The sequence below is a fragment of the Hemicordylus capensis genome, chromosome 6, assembly GCF_027244095.1.
Source record: "Hemicordylus capensis ecotype Gifberg chromosome 6, rHemCap1.1.pri, whole genome shotgun sequence".
NCBI classification, from domain to species: Eukaryota; Metazoa; Chordata; class Lepidosauria; order Squamata; family Cordylidae; genus Hemicordylus; species Hemicordylus capensis.
The window spans coordinates 152,999,725-153,023,680 of record NC_069662.1 but is presented as its reverse complement, the minus strand read 5'-3'; the positions used below and the strand labels follow the sequence as shown (position 1 = coordinate 153,023,680).

At 43.7% G+C, this 23,956-nt stretch overlaps 1 protein-coding gene across 2 annotated transcripts; it reads left to right on the top strand.

Annotated features, from left to right (window-relative positions):
- Nucleotides 1–265: 265 nt before the first annotated feature.
- GTPBP4 (GTP binding protein 4) lies at nucleotides 266–23,956 on the top strand. 2 transcript variants are annotated; one of them, XM_053265494.1, is made up of 17 exons: nucleotides 266–421; nucleotides 5,271–5,441; nucleotides 10,429–10,532; nucleotides 10,829–10,965; nucleotides 12,830–12,930; nucleotides 13,490–13,582; nucleotides 13,976–14,167; nucleotides 14,268–14,333; nucleotides 14,687–14,776; nucleotides 16,147–16,257; nucleotides 16,457–16,534; nucleotides 16,653–16,704; nucleotides 17,250–17,350; nucleotides 18,104–18,301; nucleotides 21,298–21,363; nucleotides 21,665–21,805; nucleotides 23,680–23,956. In XM_053265494.1, the coding sequence occupies exons 1-17, from the start codon at nucleotides 374–376 to the stop codon at nucleotides 23,830–23,832; spliced, it is 1,902 nt and encodes a 633-aa protein (XP_053121469.1). In that variant the 5' UTR covers nucleotides 266–373; the 3' UTR covers nucleotides 23,833–23,956. The 2 variants fall into 2 exon arrangements, with proteins under 2 accessions (XP_053121469.1, XP_053121470.1); XM_053265495.1 differs by lacking the exon at nucleotides 266–421 and adding an exon at nucleotides 613–915.

Here is a 23,956-nt window from a genome sequence, read left to right as displayed (position 1 = left end):
GCAGGAGAAGCGCTTCTCATCTTGTTCCACAGACAGAAACAGACCACTGGCTTTCCGTCCTCCTCTCACTCCCAATGCCACATGGAAAGAGGGCATTTAACCATAGTGGAGATGCCACAGACAGAGCGACGACACCTTGCGTCCACAGAGAATCGAGTCCAAACGACGCGTTTCCGTTTTTACCGGAAGCCTAGATCGTGCGTCACTCTAGTCTTTGTAAGATCTCGATGGTCTTCGTGGACTCTATGTTCTCCTCGTCTTGTCCCGTTCCGGACTGTTCTTCTCGCGAGAGCGGACACAGCCGGAAGTTCGCCTCCACGTGTTCCTCGGCCTCTCCAAGTTCGGTCGTCAGCCGAGCAAACACGCTGCCGCCATGGCGCTCTATAACTTCAAGAAAATCGTCGTGGTTCCCTCCGCCAAGGTAAAGCGCGACAGATCGGACGTAAACGCCCTCGGTTTCTTGTCCCTCTCGTCCCGCCCGCGAGGCCCTTTGCGGCTGCGCCCGTGCGACGGTTCTGGGGCTGTCTCGTGGCGAGGCAGAGACTACGTGGCGGGGTCCAGCTGCGCCTTGAGCCGCTGCAGGAGCAGCCTGCAGGCAGGAGTCCAGGTGTCAGGAGCTCTTCTCCGTACTGAGGGAGGGGGCTTTCCTTGTGGAATTCCTGCCTGCAGCGCAGCTGTTAGTGGCCTCGGGAGCTCTGTCCGAAGGATAGGAAAGACAGGCCCCGTTTTCAGTGGACACTGTCATTAATCTGCTGTCGGCGTACACCAGAGCTGTGCAGCTTCAGACGTGGTCGAGCTACAGCGTCCACCATCCCTGGCCATTGGCCGCTGTGGCTGGAGATGAGGGGAGATTGGAAGCAGCTGGAAGGCTGGAGGTTGTTCAGCCCGGCTGAATCGGGTTCCTTATAGAGATTGGTAGGTCCCTGCCCTGAGGAGCTTACAATCAAAAAACAGACTTTGAGGGAAACCAACAGACGTGTTGTATTAGGCAATGGCCTTGCAGTCCTTATGTCACTTGTTCTTGCCACACCCTATGAGAGATGTTGAACGGAACTACAGGAACCCGGGTAGTCTGGTGTTGCTGTGTATCTTTGGTTCTCAAAATGAATTAGAGGCTCTTCTGAAGAGGTGCAAGCCATCCTTTGATCTTTCCCACAAGCAGAGTTCCAGTGCCCTCTCCCACTGTTGGTTGACAGTGCTTGGGAGCTTAAAGCTCTGAGAAGATCCTTGTCAGAATTCCTTTGGTTGGTTGGGTGCATGTCAATGTCATGCCAATTTCACTTCAGGGGCATGTCTGTCTGCATCCTGAAAGAGCCATGTTCAATTCCATTTCCAGTTAAAAGAATTGTTGGCAAGCCTTCTTCCTGAGACCCCAGGGAGATGCCGGACAGAGCAGACAGCTGGTTCAGATGGATGAAGGCTCTAACTTGGTGTAAGGCGGTGTTAAAAATGATATTGTCAGTTTTATTGCTTTGCATTGGTGCCATTTTTAACTATCTGATGCAGCCTTTAATTTAATGTAGCAAGCATTAAAATTAAATTACATTTCTGGGATTTGGGAAGTTCAGTATAATAGATGTGAGATTTAAAAACAAAACAAAACCCTCATGCCCTATTTACAAGTAGACTTACTCAAGTATATTAAAATAAAATAAAAACATACTAGCCGACCCCGCACAGAGCATTTGTGCGGTGCTTTGGGGCCGGCTGCTTTCCCCTCCCTCTTCCTCCTGTTCCGGTCTCTCCACTCTTCCCCTTCCCTCCAGCCCCGTGCTCTCTAGCCCTCCTCCCCTCCCGTTCCTCCCCTCACACAGAGCCTCACTGGGCAGTGGGTAGCCAAGAAGGGCCCCGCCGCCACTGTTTTCTCTCCCTCCCATCTGCCCGCCGCGGCCTTTCTCTCCCCTCACTCCACCCGCCCACCGCCGCTTCTCTTCCCCCCCCCCGCTGCTGCCTTTCTCTCCCTGCTGCCTGCCCGTCGCCGCCACTTTTCTCTCCTGTCCGCCCCGCCGGTGCTTTTCTCTTGTTTGCCTTTGTTCGCCGCTGGCCAGCCGGCACAGCCACCAGCACTTAATTCTTCCCCCTTTCCTCCTCACTCTGCCAGCCTCTCACCAGAACTCTTGCAGCATGTCACCAAATCCTGGACACATATGCCAGCTAAGAGAAATAATTATATAGATAACACATTAAATCATAACGGACCAAAAGGGGGAAAGAGAAAGTATAAAATACAATTAAAAAGCAATTTTAAAACTCTTTTAGAATCAGTTTAAAAACCAAAATTTTAAATTTAAAAGGCCTGCATGAACAAAGGTCTTTACCTGGCATCTAAAAAAACAAAGTGATGAAGCCAGGTGAACCTCATTGGGGAGACTATTCCATTAACAGGGTGCCACTGCCCAAAAGGCCCTCTCCCTAGTAGCCACCTGCCTCATCTCATTGGGCAGGGGCACTCTGAGGATGCCCTCTGAAGAAGATCTTAAGATCCAAGTAGGGACATATGGGGCATGATGCAATCACGGGTAGCCCGGTCCCAAGCCATTTAGGGCTTTAAAGCTTAATACCAGCACTTTGAATTGGGCCTGGCAATGGACTGGGAGCCAGTGCAGCTGACAAAGCATTGCTGTAATATGCTCAAAAAGTCCAGTCCCCGTTAATAATCTTGCAGCCCTGTTTTGTACCAGCTGCAGTTTCTGGACTGTTTTCAAAGGCAGCCCCCATGTAGAATGCATTGCAGTAATCTAAGTGAGAGGTTACCAGAGCATGAGTAACTGTGGCCAAGCTATCTCTGTCCAGGTAAGGTTACAGTTGGTATATCCATCGAAGCTGAAAAAAGGTGTTCCAAGCCACAGAGGACACTCTTATTTATTTTATTTATTTAACATATTTTTATACTGCCCAAAACTTACGTCTCTGTCACTTGAGCCTCTAGTGACAGTGCTGGATCGTTGAGCACCCCCAGATTGTGAACTTGGTCCTTCAGGGGGAGTGCAGCCACATTTAGAACAGGCTGAACATTATTCACCCATGCTGAGGAACTATTGACCAACAGTAGTTCTGTCTTGTTTGGATTGAGTCTCAGCTTGTTCACCTCATCTAGTTCATTACTGCATCCAGGCAGCACAGTCACCACCTCATCTGTGTCTGATGAAGAAGAGAGATACATCTGAGTGTCATTTGCATACTGATGACACCTCTGGCCAAATCTCTGGATGACCCCTCCCAGTGGTTTCATGTAGATGTTAAACAGCTTGGGGGAAAGAATGGGACCTTGCGGAACCCCAAAGCATAACCCAACATCACCTTTTGGGAATGGGCCTCGAGGTAGGAGTGGAACGACCTCCGAGCAGTGCCTTCCACACCTAACTCGGCCAGCCTGTCCAAAAGGATACCATAGGCAATTGTTTCGGAAGCTGCTGAGAAACCCAAGAGAATTAACAGGGTTCTACTCCCCCCCTCTCTCTCTACACAAGTCATCCCACGGGGTGACCAAAGTAGTGTCTGTTCCAAAGCTGGGCCTGAAGCCTGATTGAAATAGATCTAGGTAATCTGTTTCCTCCTAGAATGTCTGGAGCTGGTCAGCCACTATGTGCTCAAGCTCTTTGCCCAGGAAGGGAATGCTGGCCACAGGCCTATCGTTGTTGACATCCTCCGAGTCCAGACTGGGTTTCTTTAGGAGTGGTTGAATAATAGCTTCCTTCAGTGGAGCTTGGACCACTCCTTCTCTCATTGGGGCATTTGAAACTTGTTGGACCCAGCTAAAAATTCGCTCCCTACTAGATTTAATAAGCCATGAAGGGCAAGGGTCAAGCAAGCACATGGTCAATTGAACTGAACTAAACACCTTGTCCCTCAGGGATCAATTGATCCAGCAAATTAGACCAGGTGTTACTCTGGACACCTCTCCCAATGACACTGTATCAGCTGTAGAGTCCAACATATTTTGAATGCAAGCAACTTTATCCTCAAAATGCCGTGCAAATATGTCACAGTGTGCTACCAAGGGTTCTAATGCATCTTGCCTGGGGCCAGATTTCAAAAGGCCCCGCACCACCTGGAAAAGCCCTGCTGGACAACATTGAGAGGATGCAGTGGTGGATGGGAAATGTTTTTCTTCTGTTCTTTTTCCTTGGTATGGTTTTTCATTGCCCTCAGCTCAGGTGTATACAAAGGCACTGCCTGGGCTCTGCTTTGCTGGAGGGGGCACTTGGGAGTGATTGTTTCAATCGCTTGAGCTATCTCTCCATTCCAGAGAGCAACTAGAGCTTCAACAGGAGTGCCTGCTATGCCAGCTGGGAAATCCCCCAGAGCCCTCAGGAATCCATTGGAGGCCATCAGTCTCCGGGGGTGGTCGCTCACCCTTGCAGAGAGGTGTAGCTGCTGAGACTCTAAACCTCAGAAAGAAGTGATCTGATCATGTGGCAAGGGCATAGATGACGTATCCTCCACTTTCAGATCACCATCCTGTCCAGTTGGAAAAGCCAAATCCAGAGTAATCCCCCTATTCATGGGTTGGGCCTACAGTATGTTGGCCCATGTTTGTCATGGCGGCCATGAAGTCCTGAGCCATGCTGGACAAAGCAGCCTCAGCATGGATGTTGAAGTCACCCAGAACACTCATTCTGGGAGTCCTCAACACCAAATCCGAGATCACCTCCGTGAGCTCAGGCAGGGAGTGGGGTGGGCGGTACATCAATAGAATCCCCCCCTCTATCCTGAGAGCCCAACACTAGGTACAAACACTCTGAAACAGCGCTCACTTGGACAGGGGGCCTAGAGAGGAAAATAGAGCTCTTCTCAATTATAGCGACTCCTGCACTCCCTGGCCGTCCAGACTATGCTAATGCTGCACTGAATATCCAGGTAGACACACCTTAACAAGAAAAGGAGTTTTGATTGAAGTAAGCAGAACTCTGAAGTGAATGGGATTTGGGTAGAACTTTCAAGCATAACCAATATAATTGCAGATTTATTTCATTATGTGGCTGTTCTTTTTCGGAAAGTTTTGTCCAGAGAAAATTAGCAGATACTGGATGTGAATTTCTTCCCTCAAACCAATAAGACACTTCTTTCTCTAATGGTTCAGTGGCATGCGTTGCCCTGTCGCAAACAGCTTTTTTGAACTCTCCTTTTGCTATGTGTGTTTGATCTCCTGTTTCATTATTGTGTTTGGTTGCTTTGAAAATCCTAGCTGTTCTTTTTCTTATCTGAACAGTAGTTATCGCGCTTTGCAGTAACTGAGTCCACCGCTTAACTTTTTTGTTCTACTACAGGACTTCATAGATTTGACGTTGTCAAAGACACAGCGAAAGACCCCTACAGTCATTCATAAACATTATCAAATCCACCGCATTCGTCATTTTTACATGAGAAAAGTGAAATACACTCAACAAAATTACCACGACAGACTTGCCCAGATCATAACAGACTTCCCAAAGCTAGATGTAAGTGTCTTTGATGACTGAGAATTAATCAAATACATTATTTACATTATTTTAAGTTTACAGTTATACTCTGCAGAATAAACAGTCAAAATAAGTTGTTAAAATCTCTCTTCTGTTTTAATTGTATTTGGCCTTCTTAGAGGTTTTTTTTTTTTTTTTTTGCTTCATGGGGAGATGTGGACTTGGTGCTTTCTTTTGCAAAGTCATTCTAAATTAGTCTGTGTAAATTTAGTATATGTTGATACACTTGTTTTCAAACTAAAGTTGTGAAAAAGTGAGAACTCCAAACAATCCGATCAGTCATCTTCACTTTTTTTCAAGCAGGGGCCTCTGGTTTTTCTTTTTTCTTTTTAAAAAGTTAAACATGAGAGCCATTTTCCACCTGTGCAGTGCTGTGCTTTTCCCAGCATGGGGGAGGGTTCTTTTAAAAAAGAGAAAAGGAGCCCTGCCAAACCCCAGCACATTTTGGAAGGTGCAGATGCAACTCCTGGAACTGTGGAGCTCTGTGTTGAAAGCGCTGGCAAAGGCTACGTTTCTGTGTGTGGAGATAGATAGTGCAGGGGCTTGGCAGGGCTCTGTTTCCTTTAAAGGAACCCCACTGGGGTTGGGCCAAGTGGGCATAGCCTCCATGTGGGGGTGGGTGGGCGGGAGGATGTGCAGAGTATTTGGCTTCAGCTGAAGCTTCATGCAGGCCTAATAAATAATTAGTCAGGGAGCAGCAATTAAGATTGGTGGAAGCTACCACCGGCTCCTGGGCCTTGCAGTGAAGAACACTTAATTGAATCAATTAGTGTTGTCTATCTTTTTAACAAGGCAACCCATTTTTAAAGCAATGCTAAGATAAAAGCCTGTCACTTGCAGCCACCATCTTGGAAGAGGTCTTTTCCTTTCAAACTCATGCAGGAGGGGAGTGCCTTTGCAAGGTTTTGCCTGCTGTGCACCATCTAAAAGCAAAGTATGCCCCCGATTCAATACTCTTGTTTAGTCATATGTATATGACAGACCTAGAAGAAGTACACAATAGATCAATTGTATGTTAATGATCCTGTACCCCTTATTAAGGAGGGATAATCCTTTAGGGCTTGGCGTGTCACCTTATGAAAAGGTAAGGATGGTTTTCTAGAATTGCTTTGGAAGGAGTTAATAACTGGTTTTAAACCTCTATTGTCCAAGATGAAAATGATGTCTCTTGCTGATAGAGGTTCAGTTGGAGTAGGAGTATGCAATTTCATCTCCCTCTTGCCTAATTAAATCTTCTGTGGCATCTCAAACCGTATATCCTCCTACAACAACTTTCGAGCCTAGAGAGTTCTATATTAGGCGGTATATAAATTCAATAAATAAATAAAAGCTGTCTTCATTTGACCGACTATCATTTGGAGCCAATGTGGCTGATTATATAGCACGCACCTTTTTGAGAGGGCTTGTACTGTTCTTTTGAGCCTTAGCACTTTTGCAAGGACTAGCTAGAAGACCTAGGAAGACTGGAGTCCTCCACAGAAACTCTGTGGGTGAGAATACAAGGCCCAAAAGGGAATGTGCTACCAGGAATGTGCTATTGCCCTCCTGATCAAAATGCTGACAGTGAGTTACAGAAGGAAATCAGGGAGGTGTCAGAGGGAGACAGAGCTGTAATAATGGCTGACTTCAATTACTCACACATAGACCATGTAAATGCACATTCAAGAAATGAAAAAGAGGCCAAATTTCTAGATACGCTGAACAACAGAAGAGAACAAAAAGGAATGCAAAGTCGGGCAAAAGAAATGCAAAGAGACAGTAAGGAAGGTGAAAATGGAGTTTGAGGAACATTTAGCTAAAAGGGGAATAACAAAAACTTCTTTAAATACATCAGAAGCAGAAAACCTGCCAGGGAGGCGGTTGCTTCATTTGATGATGAGGGAGTGAAAGGGATTATTCAGGAGGACGTGGAGATTGCAGAGAAGTTAAAAGTTCTTTGCATCTGTCTTCACAGTGGAGGATACTGACCATATACCCACTCCAGAACTGAGCTTCTCAGGCGTGGATGCTGAAGAACTGGGCCAGTTTACGGTGATGAGAGAGGATATTCTAAACTGTCTTGAAAAATTAAAAATTTACAAATAGCCAGGGCCAGATGGCATCCACCCAAGAGTTCTGAAGGAACTCAAATGTGAAATTGCTGATCTTCTGGCAAAAACATGTAACTTGTCCATAAAATCCAGCTATTTACCAGAGGACTAGAGAAAGTAGCTAATGTAATTCTGATTTTCAAAAAGGGATCCAGGGGGGATACGGGAAATCATAGGCCGGTTAGCTTAACTTCTGTGTTGGGTAAACTGATGGTAAGTGTACTTCAGGACCAAATTGTTCAATATATAGTACAGGGCTGCTCAATTTCGGCCCTTCTGCAGATGTTGGCCTACAACTCCCATAATCCCTGCTTATTGACCACTGTGGCTGGGAATTATGGGATTTGTAGTCCAAAAACAGCTCAGGGCAGGGGGCTAAGTAGAACAGGCCTGAGATATATGCTCATGGGTTCTGACCTGTCAGTGACTGACCAGGAGAGAGATCTTGGGGTCGTGGTGGACAGGTTGTTGAAAGTGTCAACTCAATGTGCAGCAAGTATGAAAAAGGCCAATTCCATGCTTGGAATCATTAGGAAGGGGATTGAAAATAAAACTGCTAATATCATAATGCCCTTATACAAACATATGGTGCGGCCACATTTGGAATACTGTGTATAGTTTTGGTCACCATACCTCAAAAAGGACATTAGAGAACTGGAGAAAGTGCAGAAGAGGGCAACCAAGATGGTCAGGGGTCTAGAGCACCTTCTTTAGGAGGTAAGGCTACAACATGTGGGGCTTTTTAGTTTGAAGAAAAGATGACTGAGGGGAGACTTGATAGAGGTCTATAAAATTATGCATGGTGTGGAGAGAGAGAGAAAATCCCCCCCCTCTTGTGTAACACTAGAAACGGGGTCCATCCCATGAAAATGATTGCCAAGAAATTAAGGACCGACAAAAGGAAGTACTTTTTCACACAATGCATAATTAATCTATGGAATTCTGTGCCAAAAGATGTGGTAGCCCCCAGCCTGGATGGCTTTAAGAGGGGCTTGGATAAATTCATGGAGGACGAGTCTATCAGTGGCTACTAGTCTGAGGGCTAGGCCACCTCCAGCATAAGAGGCAAGATGCCACTAAATACCAGTTGCAGCAGAGCAACAGCAAGAGAGAGGGCAACATGCCCTCAGCTGTTGCCCATGGGCTTCTCAGAGACATCTGGTGAGCCACTGTGTGAAACAGGATGCTGGACTAGATAGCCCTTGAGCCTGACCCAGCAGGGCTGTTCTTATGTTTTTATGCAGAGAGAACACTAGAATCGACAAAAATATCTTCCAAATTCAAAGCCAAAGGGAGCAAACAATTCTTTGCAGTACAACAACAAATATTTATATATGACTTTTCAACAAAAGTTTCCAAAGCTGTTTACATAAATATTAAATAAGATGGCTCCCTGCCCCCAAAGGCCACACAATCTAAAAAGAAACATGAGGTAGACACCAGCAACAGTCACTGGAGGTCCTGTGCTGGGGGTGGAGAGGGCCAGTTACTCTCCCCCTGCTCAATAAAGAGAATCACCATGTTAGAAAGGTGCCTCTTTGCCCAGTTAGCAGGAGTCAGTACTTATTTATATGCCAACTATTTCCCTGGGTTTTTTTTTTTTGCCAAAACCGAGCCTATGTTCTGTAGGACAGGTGAGGACAGATGTAAGGATTTTAGCAACGGGTTTTTTTGGGTTTGTTTTTTTTGCCAGAACCTTGGGAGCTACCAGCACGAAATAATAGCTTGGGGAGGTGGAGCTAGTCGGTTTGTGGAAAAATTGACATCTGCAGAGCAAGAGATTTCAACATCAAAACCCCTGAATTCCTGGAGAAATTTGCTGGAAGGCAGGAGGGAGAGCAAGAGAGGCTGCTTTATGGGGGAGGAAAATGGGGAGCAAGAGAGTCTGCTTTGCGGGATAAAGAATGGGAGTGAAAGTAAATGCCACTCCGATCGCTGAGAGAGGGAGAGAGATTAAAAATGGCACACACCCATCAATCAGATTTGCAGTGTTGGCTGGATGGGAGAGAGATGCAAGCCCCAACACTTGCCCAGCTGCTTCAGATAAGCCCAAGAGCTCCCAAATGTCTGGGCCTGCTGTAAAACTACTACTGTTACAAAGCCTGTGGGTCAGGATCTGCAAAGCTGCTCGACTTCCACAAGGATCTTGTGTGTGCATGTTTCTTTCTTTATAACTTTTAAATCCCTAAAAGGTTCTGGAGCCACGCTATTTAAAAGAGGCAAGGTCCTCCTACCTGCCCTCTTCTGTGGGCCCTTCTCCATGTCCCACGGCTCACACAAGTGTAGCTGGTAGGTACATGAGGCAAAGCCCTTCTCAGTTGTGACACTGAGGCTGTGGGACTCCCTGCCTCAGGAGGCTTGTTCAGCCCCCTCTCTGCTGACGTTTTGACATTTGATCAAGATGGTTTTGTTCAGAGATGTCTGTGGCATAGAGAACGATTGAAATTTCTCTCTCCTTAGTTTGAGTTGGCTCTATTAGGCTGCTTGTTTTTCCTGCTGGCTTTTAAGATTTATCCTCTTTTAAATATTTGATGCATTGTTGCTTTGATTTCTGTCTATTAGCTGTCTTGTGGGATGGAAGAACAGGATGTCCATGTTTTCATAAATCAGGAGCAGAATTTTTTACTTCCTTCCTCTGGATGCTTGATCCCCATGTCATATCAAAAGCTGCTTATTGAGCTCCCCTTAATTTCAAAACCATTTGGGGATGGGAGGTTCCTGCTGAAAGAGTCCCCCTTGGGCTCACAGAACCAATTTCATGGCTTTTCAGATCCTCATTGTACTACTTAGTAAAAGTCAAATTGTGGAGAAGCCTCTATATTCTTATAAGGAATGACCTTTTAAAGAAATCTGATATATTCTGATTTCCTTTTCAGGACATCCATCCGTTTTATGCAGATTTGATGAATATTCTTTATGACAAAGATCATTACAAGTTGGCTTTGGGACAAATTAATATTGCCAAAAACCTGATTGACAAGTAAGAAAGCTTAATGTTCTGGTTTATCTATGTTCCTTTTACTTGGATCAGTATAATGCACAACCTAGTTTGGGTGGACTTCATAGTCTCTGCAAGCAGTTCCTTTTATGAAGTGATGCCTCCTGCTTCTTAATTCAGAGAACTGTCAGAATCTTTCTCAGAAGAGCGCTTGTTCTTCTATCCAGCCCCCAGTCCGATGCTCAGATAGCAGGATGGGTGAAAAGGGTAATGAACTTAACATTCCAATTGCATTTCATGAACTGAAATACATGTTTGTCTTCTGTTGTGCAACACAGTGTTGCTAAGGATTATGTACGACTGATGAAATATGGGGATTCCCTTTACCGATGCAAACAGCTGAAGCGTGCAGCACTGGGGCGGATGTGTACCATAATCAAAAGACAGAAGCAGAGCCTGGAGTACTTGGAACAAGGTGATTTCTGTTTGATGCAGTAGCAGGACAGCCTTTTGAAAAGACTAGTTTGCAATGATACTGCGTGTGTCTGTATGTCTATCTGTCTATTCATCTGTCTATCTATCTATATATTTATTGGCTACATTGCACTTCTGAGGTGCATGTGTCCTATCTCCCTTGAGCAAAGTTATTGCCCTATCACGATCAAGGGGAATGCATCGCTGTGATAGAGAAGAGTTGGGAGAATATTCCGATTTCTTCCTCCAAGTTGCTGCTATTAAGCTGGGATGGGGAATCAAGAGCTAGATGGAGAGTGTGAGTCAGTGCGCGTGTGCGTGCATGTATTGGTTCTGCTTCCTTTGGTATTTTCAAAGGAATTAGTTCTTCTTGTCATGGTGGCAAAGGGGAATAGAGAACGTAGAGGTTTTATTTATATCACAACTTTATAACTGACTATTAAGCATAAAAGTGTCCAAAGAAGCATTCAAATTTAAAATACAACCACCAGATAAAATTGGATGGCTGTAGCAAGTTCTTAAAACACTATAAAATGCCAAAAAAGCATGTGAAAAAGCAGTAAAACAATAATTTTTAAATAGCAGATAAAATGGCCAGTAAAACGGCATTTAAACAGCCAATATAGCAAGCTTGTCTTGCCATGAAAACTGTTCACTAGGAAGCTACCATACAGAGTTAGACCATTTGTCCATCTAGCTCAGTATTGTCTACACTGACTGGCAGTGGTTCTCCAAGGTTTCAGACAAGAGACTCTTCCAGCCCTACCTGGAGATATCGAGGGTTGAACCTGACATGTAAAGCAGAAGCTCTGCCACTGAGCTGTGATCCTTCCTCATTAAAAAGCTCTGGCAGATAAAAAGGTCTTAACCTGACACACAAAACTTGGCAACCTCTGGTGCGGGTCATCAGCTACAGCAGTGAGGAGCAGCAGAAACAGAAACATGATTCAGCGTCCAAATCACAGCACAATCCCTTTAAAACCGAGGGCTTACACATCCCCTTTAACACAGAGGAGAGCAGGTCCATACCTGCTCTGCCTCCCCTCACCACCACTTCTGTATTCACGGTGCTCCCTCCAGCTATGATTGCATGTCGGTGCAGCATCTCCCAGCTGCCCCTGCATGATGCCGGCACACATGAGGCCATTTGCATGCTGAGCAACCATGCTCATCAGACAAATGGCTGCCACGCATGTGCAGAGACCATGTGCATGCTGGTGTCATGCAGGGGCAGGTAGGAGAGGCTGTGCCAGAGTGCAGTCATAGCTGGAGGGAGCGCTGCGAATACAGAAGTGGTGGTGAGTGGAGGAGGAGCAGATACAGACCTGCTCTCCTCTGTGTTAAAGGGATTGTGCTGTGATTTGGATGCCGAATTGCGCTTCAAGCACCTCCCTAGAAGCCAAGACCTGACAGGCTTTTGCAAGCCCACTAGTTGGCAACTGGAAGCCCTGTTGGGCAATTTTTGTGTTGACTTGTATGTGGTATCCTCAGCTGTGAAGACCAGAAACCAATTTTAAAAGGATGATGACTAGAATTCCATGCAGGATGTATACGTGGCCGTTCTCGAAAAGCCCAGTCAGAATCTAAAGGCTGGAAACCTATTTATATAGAATATTAAAGCTTTGTTTGTAATATTCACTATTTGTTCCAATTGTTCCACTTTCTTTGGGTTATTTTGCTTGCAAAAGAGGTAACAACCCTCCCTCCCTTCTTTTTTTGGCCTTTTGACAGAATTGGGGTCCATCCTCAATTTTGTGCTGTTTTCATGTTAGCTTGAAAAGGGTGTATTGATGCCACCTCTATCTAGACATACCATTTTTCATGAACGAAAACCAATAAGTGTGTGTGTGTGTTTAACTTCCCAGTGCGTCAGCATTTATCTCGATTGCCAACCATTGATCCGAACACGCGGACCCTCTTATTGTGTGGATATCCAAATGTTGGGAAATCCAGCTTCATAAATAAGGTTTGTCGATTCGTGAATTGCCTTAGAGTTAAAGACGATCAAATTTAGTCTGACCCTGCTGGGTGATGTCAGGCCTCCTAATGGAGGAACAGACATCTTCGGTTTCTGGGCCACTAAAGCTATTCTCGTGAGGATATTAATTGTGAAGTGCTTTATGGGAGTCAGTGTGGTATAGTCATTAACAGGCTGGACTAGGACCAGAGAACCTAGAATCCCATCCTCACGGATTCCTGAAGCTTGGCCAACTTGGACCACTCACCATTTTTCAGTCTAACAGAGTTCTTGTCAGAACTGGATGGATCTTGGCTCTGATCCAGCAGGGCTGTTCATATGTTCCTAGAAGAGGTGGAGGTGCCACCCTGAGCACCTTGGAGGAATATACACAATTCTGCATATTCCATTATGAGTTTTCCAAAGGAAAATATATCTTTCCGGCCTCCATCTGTGTCTTCATTCTATGCCACACTGGCTTATAAAGGTGTAAGGAAGAATGTTTGTCATCTTATAAATAGACAATGTAACTGTTAAAGACTTCTTTTTTCCTGTCTTTTTTTTTAAGGTAACAAGAGCAGATGTAGAAGTACAGCCATATGCCTTCACCACAAAATCCCTGTTTGTAGGGCACATGGATTACAAGTACCTGCGCTGGCAGGTAAGACTATTCCCTTAGCGAAAGCAATCCACTGGGCAGGCTTTTATACTTTCAGGCTTTGAATTGTATTTTGCTGTCGAATAGTCCTTAAACTCTACTTACAGCACCATCCTGTGCATGTTTACTCAGAAGTAAGTATTCAGTGGAGCTTCTTAGCTAGTAAGCATGTTCAGGATTGCAGACCAAACTTTTTCCAGTTTAGAAGAAAAGGAAAACTGTATTTGGGGGACAAAACTATGTGTGTCTCGTTCATTTGCAGAAGTTCCTCAGATGGGACTGTCGTCGTCGTCCTCCTCCTCCTCCTCCTCCTCCTTTTTCCTCTTTCTGTTTTATGTTACTGTCAGTGATTGTAAAGTGGAAGACCTGAGTTCACTTTTTTGCTTTTGGTTCTAGGTGGTGGACACCCCCGGTATTCTGGATCATCCCCTGGAAGAGAGAAACACCATTGAGATGCAAGCAATAACAGCCCTTGCTCATCTTCGTGCTGCTGTGCTCTATGTCATGGATATATCTGAACAGTGTGGGCATAGCCTGGAAGAGCAGCTTGAACTTTTTGGGAACATAAAGCCGCTATTTGCTAATAAGGTGACTGGGATGTGACAATTTCAGTTGAATCTTCATGTTGTTTTTGTTATAAAACCTAAACTAAAACCACTGCTCGTTGTCTGTTTCTCTCCACTTCTAGCCTTTAATAATTGTAGCAAATAAATGTGATGTGAAGAGGATTTCTGAACTTTCTGAGGAAAACCAGGTAGGAAGCCTTTACAACTAATGATTGCATGTGCTCATATAAGCTAGTAAAATTCACTTGTGTTCTCAGCCGCCACAGCAAATTTCTCCATTCCCTAATCTCAGGATGAGCCAAGTGAAAGCAACGCCTTCGGTTCTAAGTAGCTGCTTTAAGCTGCAAGTCTGTGCATGTGTTGTTCGTTTTGAAATAACTGCTGAAAGTGCTAGAATAATTGTTGTATGTTCTGTTTTTGAAAAGGTGGTTAGCTTGATTCTTTGGAAATCAATCCTAACGAGATTTTTCTTTTTGCATTTAAAGGTTTAGTTTTGCTAGTATGACAGGTGCTTAATTCATGTGTGCCCCTCATGTTTTAGAAACTGATTGCTGATCTAGAAGCCGATGGACTCCCTGTAATAGAGACCAGCACCCTAACTGAAGAAGGAGTGATGCAAGTTAAAACAGAAGTGAGTGTGGTTGTCCTCATTTTTATATATGAAACATGCACACTGGGTTGACTCAAAAGGTGACCTCCCACATGTGGAAATCCTCTTCTGCTTTCACTTGTGCTATAACATTGCTTGAGAAGTATAATTAAATCCACAGGTGATGCTCGCAAGAGCTTGTCCAACCTCTCTATTATAGCACTATGTGAAAACTGGTTCAAGCTGTTGCACTGAGAGAGTTTTCCTGATTCTGTCTATTGTGCAGGTATGAGTGGAAGTTCAGGGAATGTTGACAAGTGAATGCTGTTTCCAGGAATTGCCTCTTGAGAGTTCCTTTCAGTATGTTTTGACAGTGAATTATGACCACTTTTAAGTCGTGCTGGGGCAAATGTTCTAAAATCCAGATACCTCTGGGGAAAATATAATATGTCATTCCCCATTCTCTCTCTTTCCCCCATTCCATCCTGGCAATATGTCTGGACTTGTTGCTAATTGAATGTTTCCTGATCTCTTAATCATGATTAAGAGAGTGGGAGCACCCCTGGACTTGCCTTGGCCTCTCTTGCATGCAGATTCCCTCTCCTGGTGCAACATGGCCATTTGTTCTGATGCTCGTGATAACTATGCAGAGCATTCAATCAGTGTTTCAAGCTGTTGTGGTAAATACGGCTAGCATTTACCTTGGTGCAGCTGTAATACTACCCCATGGCCGATTCTGAAAAGGGAAGAGAGGGGGCACTGATGTGGGGTGGGAAATTGGGAATCTTTTGTATTTTATTTAAGCATTTATACCCAATTCTTCCGTTATTGAGTATCACCCAAGGTGGCTTGCAGCAATAAAGTATCAAGAACAAAAAATGGGGTGGGTGTCTCATTTAATAATATTGATTTTTAAAAATTCTTTTAAAAGGCCCAAAATTCAGGAGTATTACACACAGGTCTAAAGGCTCAACCCACCAGCACAGTAAAAGCCTGTTGAAAGCAAGGAGAGCTGGTCTTGTGGTAGCAAGCATGACTTGTCCCCTTAGCTCAGCAGGGTCCATCCTGGTTGTATATGAATGGGAGACTAGAAGTGTGAGCTCTGTAAGATATTCTCCTCAGGGGATGGAGCCGCTCTGGGAAGTGCAGAAGGTTTCCAATTCGCTCCCTGGCTTCTCCAAGATAGGGCTGAGAGAGATTCCTGCTTGCAACCTTGGAGAAGCCGCTGCCAGTCTGTGAAGACAATACTGAGCTAGATAGACCAATGGTCTGACTCAGTATATGGCAGCTTCCTAACATTTTTAACATGGCTGCAAAAAGCCAGCAAAGGAGGAACAATGATGGCTGCAAAGGCCTTTATTAATCTGCTTCACCAGCATATTTTTTTTAAATAACATTCTGTGTGTTTCCAGGCCTGTGACAGATTGCTGGCCCATCGTGTTGATTTGAAAATGAAAGGAAACAAGGTGAATGATGTCCTGAACAGGCTGCATTTGGCTGTTCCAAGCAAGAGAGACAACAAGGTTTGTTGGCTTATTTCTTCTCTCTCAGAAGTGAGATATATCTTCATAGTTCGTTGTTTGCTTACATAAACTGCTACATGCAATGATGATTTCTTGGTTTGTGGTCATTGATCTTGGGTAAGAAAAAATAGCAAACAAGGAGTTCAGGACTTAAACTCTGAATTTTTGAGCTCTTATTAGTTTTATGTATCCATCTTAGGAAAGACCACCGTTTATTCCAGAGGGCGTTTTGCTGCGTAAAAAGCGTATGGAGGTTGATTTGCCTAAAAAGAAATTGGTAAGTGTCTTTTGAAAGATGCCTGCTCCTCTGGATGAGGAGGGGAAATAATAGTTTGGGGTTTTTTGGCAGTGCTCGTGAAAAAAAGCCGATGTTTAATTATGTGTATTTGTTTCAGGAGAAAGATCTTGAAATGGAAATGGGAGAGGACTATGTTTTGGATCTTCAGAGTAAGTGTTAACCCTAATTCCAGTAGGGTACAGGCATGTTACTGGACTGAGTATGTTCTGTTATATTCTGAACATTCGAATCACCCCTCATGGTAAATGTCTCCGCCTCATGTTGTATTGGGCAGTTTCCCACCCTAATTTTACATTCAGAACTGCATGATTTACTACTGGGGTCAGTATTTGTTTGACTCTAAGATGTAAAGAGCTGTCTTTGTTCCTGGTTCGTGGATTTTCAAAAATGTAGAGTGCTTTGTCCCATGTGAAATCTCCAAGGCCTTTTCAAAGCTTTGAGCCTTTCAAACAGGGAGCCAGCTTAAAAAACAACAATAATATTATCACCCTCCCCGTAAACCTGCTATATACAGGTTGAGAACGCTATTAATGTAAACAAACAGGTGCAGCAGTTTGGGGACCAGTTGCTGGCATTTAACCTCCGGTTGTTGGATACAAATATCTTTTCCCATCACCCTGGTTACCACATACTTAAAACAGCAAGGCTTTTAAGCTGAAAAGCTAATAGGATTTCTGCCTTTTCCTCCTTCTAGAATATTGGGATCTAATGAATTCATCTGAAAAATATGATAGGATACCAGAAATTTGGGAAGGTCATAACATAGCCGACTTTATTGACTCAGATATCATGAAGGTAAGCTTTCACTTATCATTTGACACATAGGATGTTTTGCATACCCCGTTATCCCCGGTTCTGTTCCCACGGGTAATGAAAATGAGGATAAAGGGGCAGTAGGTCTGGTGATTGGGGGTTAGGTTCCTGCAGGACAAAGCACACATGAAAGAGGGCTTAAAACAGTGGAAATTGTGTGCCCTACTTTGCTGACCCTGTCCAGCAATGCCTTTTGCTTATTTTTCTGTGAAAAATCATGGGGGGGTGGGGGTGGGGGGTGGATTCTTTTAAAAACACAAATGAGCCACAAAATGGCTCCTTACTTAAAAATGGTGGCTGGTAATGACCTTGAAGGTCATTCTGGCCACCCCAAACTGCAGATACAGGACAATTATTCCCCTTTTAACCTACCCCCCCACATATACCGACGCTGGGTGTCAATTGCCCTCCTGGGAATACACGAACTCAATTGCTGGGCAGACCACCTGCATTTATTTAAGACATATCCTGCTTTTACTTTCTATATATTGCATCTCTGTTTTCCCCTCTGTCAAGAACAGAAGCAGTATAGACATCCTTAGCTTAAAAGTGCCATCAGCTCTTAAAGATCTAGCATTCTGTTTCTGCTACTCATTATGGCTCAGAAAGTGAGAACTTAATCTAGAAACCACTTGAGATCTCACAAGTAAGAGCTGTCTGAAAGTTCTGCTGTGATATCTCTTTAAGAACACGGGGTAAAAGAAGTTTCTAAAGTGTCTTGTTTGATCTCTAAAGAAATTGGAACAGTTGGAAGAGGAGGAAGAACTAAGGCAAGCGGCTGGAGAATATGACAGCTATTCAGAAAGCGAAGATGAAGAAATGAGGGATATCAGACAATTGGCACAGCAGATTCGTGAGAAAAAGAAACTGAAGATCCTGGAATCCAAGGAGAAAGACACCCAGGGACCCAAGCTACCCAGAACAGCAAGAAAGGTAGGCGTGACATATTTGTTGGGACATGGTTTCAATTAAGTGATAAGGTGTTGTGTGCCCTTGCTTTTCCACCAGTGTGCTGCACCTGTTGCTTCACAAAAGTCACAGCATCATCACAGTAGTCAGAAATGTGAGTTAGAGCAAAGGGAGACAAAGAAGGACATGTCTAGATAATTTAGTGGTGATAAGGCCTGTAACTGATTTTCCAGGAAGACGTTTGGAATTAAAGTTTCCTTTAAGGAGGGTTCTGTTTGGAGTACAACTTGGACATCTAGATGAAGTCTAAAGCCCTGCAGGATTAGGTGGTAGAAGGAACCCCATTGTTCCACACTGAAAGTAGAGGGTACGGATTGTAATCATCACCCGAATAAAACAAACTCTACCATTAAATTAACTATTGGCTGTGGGAGAGAGGTTCTAGCCCATTTTGCGTTCTGTTGTGCTAGTTTCCTACATGCAGCGTTGTAGAAGGAACTCAGGGAGGTATCAAAGCGAGACAGAGGGCTGTTGAAGAGAGGCAGGGCAGTAATAATGAGTGAGTTCAATTACCCACACATAGACCTGGTAAATTCACAGTCAGGTAATGACAAAGAGGCCAAATTTCTAGATGCACTGAATGACTGTGCCCTAGAACAGTTGGTCATCGAACCAGCCATATCGAAGGCAACCTTGGACTTAATCCTGAATGATGCACAGGACGTGGTACGAGATGTTAGTGTCGTGGAATCTTGAAGGAACAGTGACCATAGAGTGACCATACTCTATGAAAATATATAAATATATGCTGAATATAATATATTCAGCATATATGCGAGGAGAGAATTGCCAAGGAAGTCTAACACAGATGCTTTGAACTTCAGAAGAGAAAATTTTTCTAAAATGAGGAGTCTGGTGAAAAAAACCTGAAAGAGAGAATCAGGAGAGTCACTTTGCTCCAGAATGCATGGAATTTATTTAAGCAACCTATTAGAAAGGAGGAGGGGTACCACCAAGTCTAGAAGGATGCCAGTATGATTAACAAGTAAAGTCAAGCAAGCTGTAAAGGAGAAGAAGAATTCCTTCAGTAATTGGAAGGCCTGCCCAAATGAAGAGCAGAAAGGAACACAAACGTGGGCAAAAGAAATGCAAGGAGACAATAAGGGAGACGAAAAGAGTTTGAGGAACATTTTGCTCAAAGCATCAAGGGGAATAACAAAAATTTCTCTAAATATATCAGAAGTATGAAACCTGCCATGGAGGGGGTTGGTCCGTTAGATTATGAGTGAGGGAAAAGGATTGAGGATATGGAGATTGCAGGGAAGCTAAGCGCATTCTTTTCATCTGTCTTCACGGCAGATTCTGAGCATATACCTGTGCCCAAACAGAGCTTCTCAAGCTAAAGAACTGAGTCAGATGGGGTGACGAGAGATGGTCTAAATTGTTTGGAAAAATTAAACATTTAACAAATAGCCAAGGCCAAATGGAATCCACCTGAGATCCCCCACATATACCGACGCTGGGTGTCAAGTGCCCTCCTGGGAATACACGAACTCAATTTCTGGGCGGACCACCTGCATTTATTTAAGACATATCTGTGCAAATTGAAAATTGCCGATCTCCTTGCAAAAATATGTAACTTATGCCTACAATTAGGCTCTGTATCAGACGACTGGAGACAATGCAACACCGATTTTCAAAAAGGGATCCGGGGGTGGTTCCAGGAATTTAAAGCCAGTTAGCTTAACATCTTTGCTGTGCAGATTGATGGAAAATGTTCTTGGAGATAAAATTGTTACGCATATAGAATAATAGTGCCTTTTAATTTATTCACAAATGATCTAGAAGTTGGGGTAAGCAGCAAGGTGCTCAAATTTGCAGATGACACCAACCTATTTAGGCTAGTGAAATCCAAAACAGATTGTGAGGAGCTCCAAAAAGGATTGCTCCAAAAAGGATCTCTCCAAACTGGGGGAATAAACAAAAAAATGGCAGATGCAGTTCAGTGTTAGCAAGTGTAAAGTGATTTATATTGTGGCAAAAAAAACCCAACTTCACATTTACACTGATGGGGTCTGAGCTGTTGGTGACTGACCAGGAGAGTGATCTTGGGGTCGTGGTGGACAGCTCAGTGTGCGCCAGTTGTGAAAAAGGCCAATTCCATGCTAGGGATCATTAGAAAGGGGATTGAAAATAAAACATTATAAAGCCCTTATACAAAACTATGGTGCGGCCACACTTGGAGTACTGCGTACAGTTCTGGTCACCACATCTAAAGGAGAACATTGTAGAACTGGAAAAGGTGTAGAAGAGGGCAACCAAGATGATCAGGGGCCTAGAGCACCTTTCTTATGAGGCAAGGCTACGATACCTGGGGCTTTGTAGTTTAGAAAAAGGATGACTGCGGGGAGACATGATAGAGGTCTAAAAAATCATGCATGGTGTGGAGAGAGAATACTTTTTCTCCCTCTCACATAACTCTAGAACCAGGGGTCATTCCATGAAACTGATTGTCAAGAAATTGACTGACAGAAGAAAGTACTTTTTCACACAACGCAGCATAGCCTGTGGAATTCTCTGCCACAAGATCTGGTGAGAGCCAACAGCCTGGATGGCTTTAAGCAGGGCTTAGATAAATTCATGGAGGATGTCTATCAGTGGCTACTAGTCTGAGTGCTATAGGCCACCTCCAGCATAAGACGTACAATGTCTCTGAATACCAGTTGCAGGGGACCAACAGGAGGAGAGAGGGCATGGCCATAGCTCTTTCCTGTGGGCTTCCCAGAGGCATCTGATGGGCCACTGTGTAAAACAGGATGCTGGACTAGATAGGCCCTGGGCCTGATCCAGTAGGGTGGTTCTTATTTATTCTTAAGGATTACAATTAGAATTGTCTCTTGCTGTCGGATGCACATTTGTACTCTCACTCTACACTGTGACATAGAGCATCCACTATGCCATCAGTTATGAGTGAATGGTATTGATAATGGGCAAAATAACTGGTGCCTTTATGGCTTTAGGTCCAACGGAAGAAATTAGAAAAGGAGATGTCCGATCTTGGACTTGACATGACTGGCAAAGATGAGGTAAGCCTGTTACTGATAATGTTTTTTTATAGGAATTATCTGTTTTTAAAACTTCTTCTTTCTCCTTTTTCTGGTTTGGGAAACTTTGTTTCTTGAATTCCCCGTTTGTTTAAAATATTTATATACTGTTGACATCCCTGTTGTGTTAAGGATAATACAGTTTGTTTTCTAAAGCCCATGGCTGAATTGAAAAGTTTATGATGAAAAGCAGCTTGTCATACCTTAGCAAAATACCTCCTTGGCTGATCTCATTTAGAAGAGGTTTCCTGATTAGGTTTGTTCATAATTTGTGTGTTTTCAGGCACATTATGTAGCTCAAACAAGATCCCGGAGTGTGACCCGAAAACGCAAACGAGAGGAATCTGAATCACGTATGTCTATTGCACGAAGTCGCAGCTCTTCCCGTACACCTCGTGATGTATCTGGTCTTCGAGATGTCAAGGTCTGTCTTTAATTTACTAAAGTTAGCATGAAATGTGTATATTGTATTGTACTAAATTGGAGTGTAAAGATTTATTATTAAGTATTTGGGGGTTCTCTAACTTGGGTCCCTACATGTTGGAGGACTACAATTCACATGTGAATTGAAAGTGAAGAGAGACAATGGGTAGACTAGTATGCATTAAAAAAATTTGGATTCAACCTGATCTGAATTTGACTATATTGGAGTTGGATTGTGTGGGCTCTGGTGATATCGGATTGAATCCAAGTCAGAATTCAGATTTAAATTTGTATTGCCGCTGCCCCCCCGCCCCTCTTAGAGGTCATTGGGGATATTGGGGGGGCGGTCACCAAAAATCACTGGTTGGTTCTAGAGCCTTGACACATGCCACACGTGGGGAAGGGGGTCATGGCCCTCTCTAGTGAATTTGAAGAGAATTGGTCAACCTGTTGACATTTGGTGAATTTTTGAAATTTGTTAAAAAAAAAAAAGGCTAAAAATGGTGAAATCTGGCTTGTTTCAAACAAAACGTTCTGGATCTGAATACTTTCTGTATTTGTGGGTAGAAAGAATCTCACTTTCCCTTCTAGCCATTAAGGGATGAAAATGTGCCAAGTCCTTTTAATCCCTTTTAAATTGTCTGTCTCTCCCTGCAATGGGGAAGAAAAATCTATAAAATCAATTTCCATTTTTTCTCCACATGGGGATGTACATAAGAGCCCTGTTGGACCAGGCACAAGGCTTATCTAGGTGGGCATCCTGTTTCCCACAGTGGTCCACCAGGTGCCTCTGAGAAGGCATTGAGCTTTGGAAAAAAAAAATCCTGCCAATGTGGACTTCATGTGTGCCAGATTTTATAACTCTATGCCCATCCATTCCTGAAGTATAAACGGGGTGGGGGCGCAAAATGGGCATGCTCTTACCCCTTTTCATGAAGACAGATTCCTCCACATACTGGTGGAATGATGGGATTTTCAGTTTCAGATGTTATTGTAAAGTTCTAGTTTGAAACAAGCCAGATCTCAGCATTTTTAGCATTTTAAAACAAAAATTCCCTAAATCATGGAATTGACCAATTCTCTTTAAATTTGCTACAGGAGGCCCTGACCCCCTTCCCCATATGTGAAACATTTCAAGGCTCTAGGAGCAACCGGTGACTTTTAGTGACCTCATTTCCCCAATCACTTCTATAGGGAAAAATCCTATTTCATTTTGATGATTCCGAAGTATTTCCGAAATTAGTTTTGTTATTTCAATTAATTCCAACTTTACTGATCTGATTTTTTTTTAAAAAAAAATCTGATTCGATTGTACTGGGCAATTTTGTATAAAAGCAGAATTTGCACTGACCTAACAATGGGCATAGAGCAGGGCCACATAACTCCGGCCCTCTGTTTTTTGGAGTATAACTCTTTATCATACCCAGCCACAGTGGACAATAAATAGTCAGGAATTGTGGGAGTTGTAGTCAACATCTGCAGGAGGGCCGAAGTTGTGCAGCTTGGCCACATGGAATTGCAATAGTGAGTACTGAATTGGTTTGACGTAAGTAGTCAGATCTTTAACTTCAGGAGCAAGCATTGCTGCATATAAGAACAGCCCTGCTGGATCAGGCCCAAGGCCTATCCATTCCAAGGATTGGAATGGCTGCTTCCATGGACTTGTTCAGTTCTGTAAGGGTGTTTCTGCTATTTTAAAGACTCAATCCTTTAATTTAAAAATTACATCATTACTTGTAGAATGCACTTTGCCTAGATTAGGAAATGACCTCTCCCATGCGTTTATGGCTAATCAACTTGGCAGGTGCTGACATATAATTTGTGTGTGGGGGCGAAGACCTTGATAACCATAATCACTGATGTGTTTTTGTACAGATGGTGAAGAAAACTAAAACCATGATGAAGAAAGCTCAGAAGAAAATGAATCGGTTGGGCAAGAAAGGCGAGGCAGATAGGCATGTATTTGATCTTAAACCCAAGCATCTGTTTTCTGGCAAGAGGAAATCTGGAACCACACAAAGAAGATGAGTGGCTCAGAAGACAAGAAATTGCAACTCTCTCCTCCTAATACAAATTCAAAAATATACAACCTCTTGTGTAACTTATTTTTGGATGCCAGGAACACAGACTATAAATAAATCCTAAACCTGTA